The sequence below is a fragment of the Onychostoma macrolepis genome, chromosome 16 (assembly GCF_012432095.1).
Source record: "Onychostoma macrolepis isolate SWU-2019 chromosome 16, ASM1243209v1, whole genome shotgun sequence".
Classification (NCBI taxonomy): domain Eukaryota; kingdom Metazoa; phylum Chordata; class Actinopteri; order Cypriniformes; family Cyprinidae; genus Onychostoma; species Onychostoma macrolepis.
In genome coordinates, this window is record NC_081170.1 from 5,484,581 (window position 1) to 5,497,618 (window position 13,038).

A 13,038-nucleotide genomic window follows, 5' to 3' on the forward strand; every position below is an offset into this window, starting at 1 on the left:
ACTTAATAGGTGTGGCATGTCTCCTCTAGGCATAATATCTACAGTATTTCTTCTGGTGAAAAACATCTTAGGGATTTCATAAAAGTCTTACCCGAATTCACCCTAGGCTTTATAAACCCAGTCTCGCTCTACTACCGTAATACCAATATACAAAAGATAGATGGCGCTGTTTACATGCGTACATGTACATAATCAATCATTTACAGAAGCTTTAGATTCGTACCGACTGAAACCTTTTAAAATCTTTCTTTCATATGATTTTCAACGTTGTGGAGAAAAGGTAAATAACATTTGTTATTATTAACAACTTACATCTTCAATTAGGCCTATTAACAGTAAATTAATTCGTGAACAACATTCCTGTTATACTTGTTTACAGTTTATGAGGAAGTCACTGCCGGGAAAAATCAAAACTCCTCCTTCAAAAAAAGTCCCACAGAGAGTCGTGACGTTTTCACTCGTCTGTACTGAGCCTCAGACGTGCCACACAAGGTGAGTTTAAGGTAACATTGTATTTCTTAAGTTTAATAACAATAATTTAAAATACTTAAAAACAAAACCAAAATAATTTTTAAAAAAAACCCAGAACGTTAAAGATAATGAACAAACTGGTTAAACAATCTGTACCACAACTTCCTTATAGGAAACAGCGCAGGTGGATTTTTCTATTGTTCTTTTATGTAGGCACCTACATAAGTTTTGTAGCCTACATAAAAGTTTTAAGTCAGCAATACTGTTTTGATAATGAAACATGCTGTGTGGAATATTGTGTGGAACCCAGTTTTAATTCTGTTTAAAATGTTAAAGTTGTTTTTTCCTCCTGATATTATGATATGTACTTGAAAACTGATTCTCCTGCAATAGTAATCATTTGCTGTTCTTATTATTTCATGTTGTTAACAAACAGGTTTGGCCATTGTTACCTGGAGGTTTAAGTCCATCGCTTCCATCTTCAGCATGACTCTGACAGTGTCTCGGGGTGAAGGACTTACGGTCATCACCGTCGCCTCAAACCCAAAGAGCAAATGGCCCGTACTGTGTCAGATTCTGGGTTTTCTGTGCTACAGTCCAGTGTGCTCTGTATCTCAGGGTATGAAAGGGAAGCTGAAGGATGTCCACACAGCTTTTGGAGTGAGTCAGACATTTACATTAATTCCAAAATACCTCTCTGATATTTTCACATACTTTGGATATTTTTTTTGGACAGAACTTAATAAACATTCCTTGTAAGATGCTTACACAGTTTTTACATTTCATAATGTTGTAATTTCCAGGAGCAGGATTGGAGACCCCTGAGTTAGATTGTGTTAGTACAATGTTTTTTTTTGTTGTTGTTTTTTTAAACACCTATGGAGCCCCTAAGGGGCATGGTTTTTGTAAAATGGGGGGGAAAAAAATATTTCAACACTTTTGCATTCACTTGCTAAACTGTTGTTTTTCACTGAGAGACTTTGCATTGTTGCCACCATAGGATAAACATTCAAAATAATTAAACAATGTAAAAAAAGTGACTTTGTATCTCACAATTTAGGGGGTTTTCTTTCAATTCTAAATTTATATCACATAGTTCAGACTTTTTAGTTTATATCTGCAAGTTTATATCTTGCAATTATTTTTTTTTCTTAGAAAGAAATTAAAAATTCTGAACTGTGAGAAGTCACAATTACCTTTTTTTTATTTTTATGTTAAAAACCTAATGCAAGATATAACCCCACAAATCTGAGAAGAAAAGTCAGAGCTACCTCACAATTGTGCGGAAAAAAGTCTTGTAAGAATTGTAAGACAAATTTGGCAATTATTATTTTTTATTTTGTAGCGTAAACAAAAACAAAAAAGTCAGAATTGACTCAGAACCTTGGAATTGTAAGAAAGTCAGAATTCAGAAAGTCAGACCTTATATCTTGCATTTCAGACTTTTTTCCTCAGAATTTGAGAAAATATTTTCAGATTGTGAGGCATAAACTCAGAATTGTGAATTGTAAGATAAAAAGTCCCAATTACTTTTTATTTATTTATTTTTTTTCCATGGCAGAAACAAGCTTCCATATTTTTGTGATGGAAAGAGCATGACGTGAGAGGAAAAACTGTATTTCAGTGGATTTGTAAGCAAGCACAAAGTATCTTGGGGGAAGGCAAAACTTTTGTGAGAGAACGTAAAATTATTGAAATATAATTTTTCCTCTTGTCTCATTTTTTTCCCCCAATAACTATGTCGCCTATAGGGGCTCTGTACAAAAACATTATCTGCAGTTTTTGGATTAGCTAAAAGTATTAGTTTTGGAAAATGTACATTTTAGTTGCAATTTTTTAGCCTATGCAACTAAATGTAATTTATTTATTTTTTAAAAAGAAACATTTTGGAAACATTGTGCAAATACTTATGTATACTATTAAAAATATTGATTGGTTGACTTACAATGTCATTGTACCAGCTTGGTATTTTCTTAACTATATTGTTTTCTTGTTCCATAGATTGTGCAGATGATAATTGGTGTCCTCAATATTGTTGTGGGGATTGTGTTTACAAGCCTCGGATCGTGGTTTATCATGTATAGAATAGCCCATGGACCCTTTTGGATTGGTAGTGTGGTATGACAAGTCTTATTTTTATCATTTTTATGTTTATAAATCAATTAATGTTGTGCAGTGCCTGTCAAAAATTATTGATATGTTCAAAATCAAAAGATCTTTTTTTTTAATTATTTTTATAGTTCCTTGTAGTTGGAATCATGTGTGTTCTCACAGCGAAGTTTCCCACTTCTTGTCTGGTAAGTGTCTATCAAAGGCATTTGTGTTTTTGACAGTTCTAGTTTTGCTGGTTTACTGTATTTGTATGTATATGTGTGTGTATATATATATATATATATATATATATATATATATATATATATATTTTTTTTTTTTTTTTTTTTTGTGTGTGTGTGTGTTTCACAGCTGACAATTGGGATCATTCTGAATGTAATCAGTGCTGGATTGGCTATCACAGCTATTGTACTGTATTCAGTGGACCTTGCAAATGATCATACAAATGAAAACTGTGAAAGCCGCAGTTACTATTATTCACGTTATGATGGCTATGGTTATGATACAACGCCTTCCCCTGAAGATAGTAGGAGAACAGAGATGTGTCTGTACTACAAGAATATCAATGAGGTAATGATTATCTTTCTTTTCTTTAGATGATGTAAGACTAGCTACAGCATATCAAATCTTCCGAACATACTTCCAGTTCTAGTTCTTTTACAAAAAGCACCATAAAAAGTCGTCCTTATGATGTGCTTTTTTCCCGGTTTTCTGAATAGGTTTAGGGAAAACATTAAAGGGAGCTGTTGTTTTATTGATTTACTGTAAATGTCTCACAGGCTTTATGGATGATTTTCCTTTTTAAAATGTTGACACTCTACTCTTTACCCACCTCTAGATTATCTTCAGAGGACTAGATATCATGATGATAGTGCTGTCGGTCCTTCAGCTCTGTGTGACCATCAGTTTCTCTGTTTTGACTGGGAAAGCTTTGTGCAAGAAGGATGAAGATGTAAAGGTACTGTATCATCAGCACTATTGCAACAATCAATCAGTCAAATCCACTGTGATCGTGAGAGTTTCAGAGAGCTGCTCTGTGTGTTCATGATTGTTTGTGGTTTTGCAGTCGGTGGAGGATCCAGAACTTCACAAGCCGCTCCTGGAAGACGCCACTGCTGCTGCTGTGTGACAAGATGAACACACAAATAATCAAACTTGCTCTTTGTGCTTGTAATGCAGTGGCATTTTGTGTCTCAATATTGTAGTGAAATGATTTAAAGCACATCTCCTCCATCCGTAACACTGTTAAATTACATGTTTATTTACACTTGTTTTTTCCTTTTACAAAAGTGTCATCATTGATCTTTCTCTCTCTTCATGTAGATTAGTGGGTGTTACCTTTTATTGCCTTTTTTAATTTTGTTGTAATTTTTGGGGCTGATTATTTAAAAATAAATGACTGTAGCACTTTGGCATCAACCCTTTTCATGTTTAAACTTTTTTACGGCTTCTCTACTAAGTCTTCCTTTTTGTACAACAATGAAAAAGTAAAACTAATATAAATATATGCATACAGTTACCAACTGGTTGCAAATGAAGTTGAAACAGGTTCTAATCGCAGCAGTTTTCAAAATTTATTAAACACAAACACATAACATACATCCCTGATATACAGTATATGTCAAACACACCATCTTCACTAAAGAGTCATAGACTTGTGATGTGAATAAGATTCATTCATTTTATTACTTGTATAGTCTAAAAAGACCATTCAAGAAAAACTCGATAGGATACACAATGCTGGATCCTCTAGCATATGTCAGGAGAAAATTATGTTGATAAGTTTTTATTTGGGGATGAATTATGCCTTTAATGACAATTAGAAAAAGAAAAAAAAAAGCACAATATAATATATTATTATTCTTGTAGTTAAATTTAATGCAGCTGTTGAGACCTATATCAATCCCTGGAGTGGCCCTCTGCATGAGAGCAGCCTTGAAAACACACAAGTCACAATAGTAATATTTATTATATTTTTTGCGTGATACCTGCACCGTAGATTCTATGTGTTAGTCTACTACTAATTTCAGTTTTTAATTTCTAATAAATTTGCAAAGTTGTTACAAACCAGTTTTTTTTTTCTTTGTCATTATGGTGTATGGAGTGTATTGATGTGTGTGTGGGGGGGTTATTTCAAGCAGTTTAACATAAGGTTGCAACATACCAAAATGTGAAAAAAGTATGTATTAAAATACATTAAAATCAAATGTATTACAAACAATGCACTGAAACTTGTCATGGTTGTGGCCACTTAGTGGGTTAATTTTATATGACTAAAATAAAACATTTTGGATACATTGCAATAAATTAAAAGCCTGTCATGATCAAGTATGTGTTCCGTAAAAATGTCATTGCAGTAGCTGTGTATATTCTTAATTTTATATCTTGACATTTTTCAGATTCCTGACAGCTTGTGGCATAACACTATTTTTCTCTTGTTCCATAGATTGTGGAAATTATAATTAGTGTCATCAGTATTGCCGTGGAGAATTTGTTTGCATGGCTTACGTTCTATCATGATGATAGTGCTGTTGGTCCTTCAGCTCTGTGTGACCATCAATTTCTGTGTTTTGACTGGGAAAGCTTTGTGCAAAAAGGATGAAGATGCAAAGGTACTGTATCATCAGCACTATTACAACAATCAATCAGTCAAATTCAGAAAGATACTTTGTATGTTCATGTTTGTTTGTGGTTTGTGAAACTTAACAAGCTGCTCACTGAAGATGCATGACAAGATGACCACAAACATTTAAAGTTATTTGTGTTGCTTGTAATGGAATGCCATTTTGTCTCTCAATATAGTAGAATAATTTAAAGCAGACCTCCTGCAACACTGAAAGGGCCAGATTTACTAAACAGGGAAAATTAGTGTAAGAACACAATCGCATAAAAGCATTGATGTTTGTGGAAAGTTCTGCGGATGATCAACTGATAATGTAATAATGCGCAAATTAATGATCATAGATGCATTCAGAGCATTCCCATAATGACCAATGCAAAAAAGCAGTGCAAATTAGCCTATAGGATCACAAACAAGCAGAGCCTATAATGACGCAGGCACAAAATTGGTTAAGATTTAATAAATAATAACTAAAATAAATTAACTAAAAATAATTAACAAACTACAGAAGCTATATTTCAGATTTGCCCTGAAACCCTTTTTAAAAAATCTTTCTTTTGTATGATTTTCAACATTGTGGAGTGAAGGTAAGTAGCCTAACATTTAATATTATTAACAACATTGCATAATAATATTATTACTGAACAGTAATTGAATCATGAACAACATTCCTGTTATACTTGTTTACAGATTTAAGTCACTGCTGGGAAAATTAAAACTCCACCTTAAAAAAAAAAACATCTTCGCTTATCTGGACTGAGATTCACAGACGTGCCACACAAGGTGAGTTTAGTGTTTCTTAAGATTATTAACAATTCAATGAACCTAAAAACAAAACAATAAAATAAAAAAGACAAGAATGTTAAGGATAATGAACAAACTGTTGTTACTGTAGTTTCCTCCTTCAAAAACTTTTATGTAGGCGTGAAAACTCAGCAAAGCTGTTTTGATCATCAGATATATTCATATTGTGTGTAATATTCGATTTACATTCTATCACAAAAGTTAAAATTAAACTTTTTTAATTTTTTAAACCATTTAATCTATTAAAGTTATTTTTTTTTCTCTTCAGTAATATGAATATATGTACATAAAAACTGATTTCCCTTCAAATGGTAATCATTTGCTGTTCTTCTTGTTTCTTGCAGTCTAGAGGGTTTGGCCATTGTTACCTACCACATCTGTTCAGCACTGCAGCATGACTCTGACAGTGTCTCGGGGTGAAGGTTTGACAATCATCACCATCACCTCAAACCCAAAGAGCAAATGGCCCGTACTGTGTGAGATTCTGGGTTTTCTGTGCTACAGTCCATCATGTTTTGTATCTCAAGGTATGAAAGGGAAGCTGAAGGACATCCACACAGCTCTTGGAGTGAGTCAGACACTTGATTAATTAATTGTAAAATATATTTTTGGATCATTTCAGGTCTTGTGATTTTAGAATGCTTTGGATAGAACCTAAAACCATTCCATGTAATATGCTTACAGTGTTTTTATAACAATTCAAACTGTTGCAATTTGGCTACAGTTAGATTATATTAGTATACAATGTATTAAAAACATTTTTTGGTATTAACTGAAGAAATCTACACAGATAAAGAAATCTACACAGATAAAGATTCTTCTGAATCTTGAATCTTGTTTTGTCTACAAATGCTCTGTTGGGTTTAAGTCTGTTTATTGACTGGGCCATTCCTGAAAACTTAATTTTCTTCCTCTGGTACCAATTCAGAGTGTCCTTTGCTGTATGTGTTGCTATATGTGTCCTGCTAGAAGGTCCATCTGTGTCTCATCCTCATCACCTTGGTAGATGGCAACAGACTTATCTGAATAACTTCTCAGTACATGGCTCCATTTATCTTTCCTTCAATAATATGGATTTTGCATGTACCATGAGAAGAGAAACAGCCCCATACCATGATGCTTCCATCTCCAAAGCTCGCTGTTGGTATGGTATTTTAGGGTCATATGCAGAGCCATTTTTCCTCCAAATATGGCTTGAGGTATTACTGCCAAAACATTCGTTATTGTGTAATCTGACCAGACTACATTCTCCCAGTAATTAACAGGCTTGTCCAAATGATGCGTTCTTCAAACAAGCTTCAACATGCCTTTTCTTCATTAATAAAGCCTTCAAGAGTGAGCATGCATGGATGGAGTTGGTGGAGTGCACTGCCTAGTGTTGTCTCTGTGACAGCTGCTGCCTCCTAGTCTTTCTGGAGCATTTTCCGAGTGCTCCTTGGCTCCTGGCCAACTCTTCTGACTAACCTTCTGACTGCCTGATCAGAAATCTTGCAGGAGCTCTTGTGCATGGCAGATTGATGGTGGAGTGATGTTCCTTCTGCTTGTGGATGCTTGCAATGGTGTTACTGGAAAATGTAGGAGTTGTGAAATCCATCGGTAACCAGTGCTATTGTAAGAGTTTAACAGAGTTGTTTTACCATAGAGTTTATGTTGAATAAATTAATGCTGATGTTATTTTTGAATATTCAATGTTAACTCAGCAGTATCCATTCTGGATAAAATTACCTTTAAACCTTTTCTCTCAGTTCTGAGTTGATCTCAAAATTCTGAGTTTATATCACACAATTTAGATTTTTCTCTTAGAAAAAAGTGTGAATTGTGAGATAAAAAGTCACAATTACTTTTTTATTTTATGTTAATAAAATATATAACTAATGTAAGATATAACTGTCACGGTTATGGACTTTTGTTTGTGTTCCTGATTTTGTTCCTTTTGACCTAGTTTCCCTGAGATGCCCTGATTAGTTCTTTCATTTCCACCTGTGTTTATCAATTATCTCGTTTGTTTCCGTTCGTTCAAGCCCTGTGCGTGTGTGTGGTTGCACTATCTCCTGGTGATTCTCCTGTGTTTGAAGTTGGAATTAAAGGATTATTATTGTTATTATTACACCGTAACAATAACCCCCACAATTCTGAGAAAAAGTCTTTTCTTAACTTTTTTACATTTTATAATCCTTGGTGGAAATGGGCTACCATACATTTGTGATGAAAAGAATCATCTTTTTACTAAGCAGCCTGTTATTCATGAAAACCAGTATCATTGATACCAATACCACTACTGATGTCTCTATTATATGAATTTTAATAGGGTATGATTAAAAATGCTCAATATATTGTTTGTATACTTGGGTAGGCAGGGATAATACATACAATAGGTTCTATACTTCTCAAACCAACTGAATATTTTTTTCTAATCATTATAACTAACCAGATCATATTCATTTATAGACAAACCTTATATTACTGTAATTGTCTAGATTGACAGTATGTTTAATCTGCCCTATATAAACTGTTCCTTATTTGTTTTCTAAAAAAAAAAAAAAAAAACAGCATATGAATCTATTAATTTGCCACTTTTAAAATTCAAAGTGACATCAAAGACCACAAATCCCTTCACACTGGCTTTAAATCAGTCATAATCGGCTGCTGGGTCATTATACATGATGTTTCTGTCATTAACTTTGATAAGCAGTTTAATTGAGTGTATTGACTGAGTGCTGTCTGTCACTACACTGTAAAATAATTATTTTCGAGATTTATCACAGCTTTTCACAAATCTTTTGTCAAATTAGCTTAGACAGATGTTGTTCAGATAACAGTATTTTGAATTTCTGATTAATTGGTGGCTTAATTTAAGTTAAACCAACAAATCCTTTTTACAGTGTGATTGTGTCTTTAATAATTCCTGTGCATGACATGTCACATTGACAACAATATGTTTTAATTTAAAAATTCAATTTTCAAATGAAAATAACACTTTCTTAAGTATGTCTTTATGTTACTAAAGCCCCTGATTTACATCAACGACAGCAGGTTTCACTTTAAAAGCAGTGCTGTCTCTCTTTAAACCTGACGCACATGACACAGACTTGATCTGATTTTCTCCCAGTTCTTTGTGGTCATTTATGACCAAAACAGGCATTTTGACAATTTTGTGTTTTTGTCCATTGAAGCACAATGTCATTGTGCCAACTTGATATATTCTTAACTGTATTGATCTCTTGTTCCATAGATTGTGCAGATGTTAATTGGTGTCCTCAATATTGCTGTAGGGATTGTGTTTACGTGCGTCGGGCTTCACTATGACATGTATAGCATAGCCCAGGGATCCTTTTGGCTCGGCAGTGTGGTAAGACTTGGGTCTCATTTTGATCCTTTTTATGTTTCTAAATCATGTAGTGCAGTGCATGTCAAAAAGTATCATTCTTTTTATATGTTCAAAATCTGAAGCAAAAACTGTAAAAAAAAAAAAAAAGTTTGGATGCACATGTTTTTGTTTGTTTGCTTTTGTTTATTATAGTTCCTTTTATCTGGAATTGTGTGTATACTTGCAGCTAAGTTTCCCACTTCTTCTCTGGTAAGTGTCTATGAAAGGCATTTGTGTTTTTGACAGGTCTAATTTTGCAGTTTTTTCCATGCACACATACACACACACACACACACACACACACACACACACATACAATTATTTTATATATATTGTTTGTTTTTATAGCTGATAATGGGGATGATCCTGAATGGAGTCAACTTTGCATTGGCTGTTGTAACTGTTGTGGTGTATTCAGTGGCCCTTGCAAATGATCATAATGAATATAGAGGAATTTGCAATTATTATTCACCTTATGATTATGGAACGCCTTCCCCTAAAGAAATTGGAATAAAAGAGATCTGTCTGTCCTACAAGAATGAGGTAATGATTATATCTTTTTTTTCTTTAGCTGGTGTAAAACTATAAGTACTGCATATTAAATCTTCTTCCAAACATACTCGCAGTTTAAGGAATAGTTCCTTTACAAAAAGCACCACTAAAAGTCGTGCATATGATTTGCTTCATTCCAGGTCTTCCCAATAGAGATAGGGAAAACATGAAGGGGAGCTGTTGTGTTTTATTGATTTAAATGTCTTACAGACTTTATGGATGATTTGACACTCTGCTCTTTATGCACCTGTAGATTATCTTCAGGGGACTAGAAATCATGATGATAGTGCTGTCGGTCCTTCAGATCTGTGTGACCATCAGTTTCTGTGTTTTGACTAGAGAAGTTTTGTTCAAGAAAGTTGAGGATGTAAAGGTACTGTATCAACGGCACTATTATAACAATCAATCAGTCAAATCCACTGTGATCGTGAGAGTTTCAGAGAGCTCTGTGTGTTCATGATTGTTTCATGGTTTTGCAGTCGGTGGAGGATCCAGAACTTCACAAGCCGCTCCTGGAAGACGCCACTGCTGCTGCTGCATGTTAGAGAGACATGAGTAACACAAAAGCATGTTGTCTTAATACTGTTGTGAAAAGTTTACAGCAGATCTTCTCCATTTGTAAAACTGTAGAAATTGAATTACATGTTTATTTAGGGGCCAAGCACCAAAGGTGCATTGTATCCGTTAGTGTTCTTATTAGAGGCCACACACCGAATGTGCGGATAGGCACCTATTGTGTCCGTTAATGTTCTTCTTCTTCTTCCACTCTGGAACTCAATGGCAGCCCATTGAACCGTATGATAAAAATTTGTGAAATTTGGCACAAAGATAGAGAACATTTTCAAATATAATCACAGCAAATTTGGAGTCTCTAACGCAAAACCTCTCGCGCCACCACTTTTCCAAATTTGCACTCATGTTTGTGCTAACTTTTCAACCAAAGGTCTAGAAACCTGTTTTTTCCCCCACTCCGATTCCTTGGTGAATGTACCATAAAAATGTGTCCACCATTTCACATTTTTCGGAAAACCTATTTTTTCAAACTCCTCCTATTCCATTTGTCCGATTTTCATGAAAATTGAATTATATCATCTTCAGACCACATCGAATAAGGCATGAACCAATTTGTCGAAGAACTTGCCAAAGTGGACGTGAGGCTATATATCAGCAACTCTTTAGCATATTCAGATCAAACTTGGTGTTTGTTATGACAACCATGATCTGAAGTTACCTTTCAGCACAGCGCCACCTAGTGGTCAGGAGACCTAAAAATTGGCTATTTTTGCTTAAAACTTTTGAACGGTTTGGCCAAAAATCACGATATCACAAAGTCGAACGATATCCAATTTTCCCATGTCAGCCATTGTGAACTTTGTCGTAAAATGCTGTATTTTACGAATGCATTGACATATCATCACAAAACTTGATAAGTGTCATCGGCACCATGCTCTCAAGGTACTCAAAAACATTTGAAGCAGTGCCAATTTATGTTTAAAATTATAATCAAATTAAAATTAATCAAATTAGTTTTGCCTTTTGCTTGCTTCTGTAGTACTTGGTCCTGTAATTGCTGCTCGCAGCTATATTTACACTTATTGCCATTTACAAAAGTGGTGTTACCGTTGATTTCTATATATTACAGACCCTGGGTGTTACCTTTTATTAACCTATTCAGTTTTGTTGTGGCTGCTTTTGTTTTAAATAAATGACTAGAACACTTTGGCATCAGCCCTTTTTGTGTATTATTTCCATGTTTTACCCATTTACGAGCGAGCACCATCTGCTCACTTGTAGAATTTACAACATCCATTAATGGAACAGTTGACCAAAAAAAACAACTGCCTGTGCTGCATGACAAGATGAAAAAAAATAATCAAAGTTATTTGTTTAGCTTGTAATGGAATGACATTTTGTCTTTCAATATTGTAGTAAAATGATTTAAAGCAGATGTCCTCCAACACTGTACTAATTAAATAAGGTCCAGATTAGGGCAAATTAGTGTAAGATACCAAGGGCAGTGAAAATTATCGTCACAAACGAGCAGAACCGATAACAACAACACCAGCAACAGTACAATAGAGGTATTCTGTTTTTACATGATTATTTAGTGTTTTATCAGTGTTGATTTTTGAAGGCTGATCTCTGCACAACATGTTGTTTTAAATATTATTGTGGGTTTCAATAGATAATAGAAGGATCTTAGTAAACATCTATGATTTTAATACTTGAATGCTTTTTAAATGTGTTTTTGGTTGTGGGACAGCAGTTTGCACCAGTTCTGTGGAATGGCCCATATATGAACCCAGTATAATACCAATATACAAACAATAGATTGCGCTGTTTACATGTCTACAGTAATCAATAATTTACAGAAGCTACATTTTAGATTCTCCCAAAATCTTTCTTCCATATGATTTTCAGCGTTGTGGAGTGAAGGTAGCCTAACATTTGTTATTATTAACAACGTACATCTTCAGTTTCTATATGGTAAATCACGTCATGAAAAATATTCCAGTTAAACTTTACAGTGCACTGCCGGGAAAATTCAAAACTCTCCGTGGTATAATGATTCTCCTTCAATGGCAATCATTTCTTGTTTCAGGCAGTTAACCCTGCTAAAAAAAAACAACAGAAGCCCAATAGAAACCATCACAGAAATTCCAATGGTTTCCATTAAAATACCATTATAAACCATTAACTTTTTCCAGTAAAACCATTACAAAATTCCTTTTTGTAGTGTGTTTTGGGCATTTTTCCAATAGGATTTAACATCCCACCAATAGAATCCATCACATAACAGTAGACACCATTATAGTTTCCATTAAAAGCAATACAATTCCCATTATAACCATTAAAACCATTACATTTTCTATTGTGTCTTGGGCAGGGTTTTATTGTTTTTTTCAGCAGGGAACAAAAGATTTGGCCATTACCTATACCACATCTGTTCAGCGCTGCAGCATGACTCTGACAGTGTCTCAGGGTGAGGGTTTGACGGTCATCACTGTCGCCTCAAACCCAAAGAGCAAATGGCCCATACTGTGTGAGATTCTGGGTTTTCTCTGCTACAGTCCAGTGTGTTCTGTATCTCAAGGTATTAAAAAAGGGAAAC

The 13,038-nt window shown here is 34.4% G+C and overlaps 2 protein-coding genes across 4 annotated transcripts; both read left to right on the forward strand.

Moving 5' to 3' along the window:
- The first annotated feature begins 154 nt into the window (after positions 1 to 154).
- Positions 155 to 4,007, forward strand: LOC131522577 (transmembrane protein 176A-like). 2 transcript variants are annotated; one of them, XM_058748169.1, is made up of 8 exons: positions 155 to 280; positions 380 to 492; positions 908 to 1,131; positions 2,473 to 2,589; positions 2,712 to 2,768; positions 2,935 to 3,153; positions 3,422 to 3,541; positions 3,650 to 4,007. In XM_058748169.1, the coding sequence occupies exons 3-8, from the start codon at positions 958 to 960 to the stop codon at positions 3,710 to 3,712; spliced, it is 750 nt and encodes a 249-aa protein (XP_058604152.1). In that variant the 5' UTR covers positions 155 to 280; positions 380 to 492; positions 908 to 957; the 3' UTR covers positions 3,713 to 4,007. The 2 variants fall into 2 exon arrangements, with proteins under 2 accessions (XP_058604152.1, XP_058604151.1); XM_058748168.1 differs by lacking the exon at positions 155 to 280 and having other exon boundaries at positions 380 to 503.
- Positions 4,008 to 4,153: 146 nt separating this feature from the next.
- Positions 4,154 to 11,636, forward strand: LOC131522578 (uncharacterized). 2 transcript variants are annotated; one of them, XM_058748170.1, is made up of 7 exons: positions 4,154 to 5,986; positions 6,352 to 6,575; positions 9,240 to 9,356; positions 9,528 to 9,584; positions 9,723 to 9,917; positions 10,180 to 10,299; positions 10,406 to 11,636. In XM_058748170.1, exons 2-7 carry the CDS (start codon positions 6,402 to 6,404, stop codon positions 10,469 to 10,471), a joined length of 729 nt encoding a protein of 242 aa, XP_058604153.1. In that variant the 5' UTR covers positions 4,154 to 5,986; positions 6,352 to 6,401; the 3' UTR covers positions 10,472 to 11,636. The 2 variants fall into 2 exon arrangements, with proteins under 2 accessions (XP_058604153.1, XP_058604154.1); XM_058748171.1 differs by lacking the exon at positions 9,723 to 9,917.
- Positions 11,637 to 13,038: the final 1,402 nt, after the last annotated feature.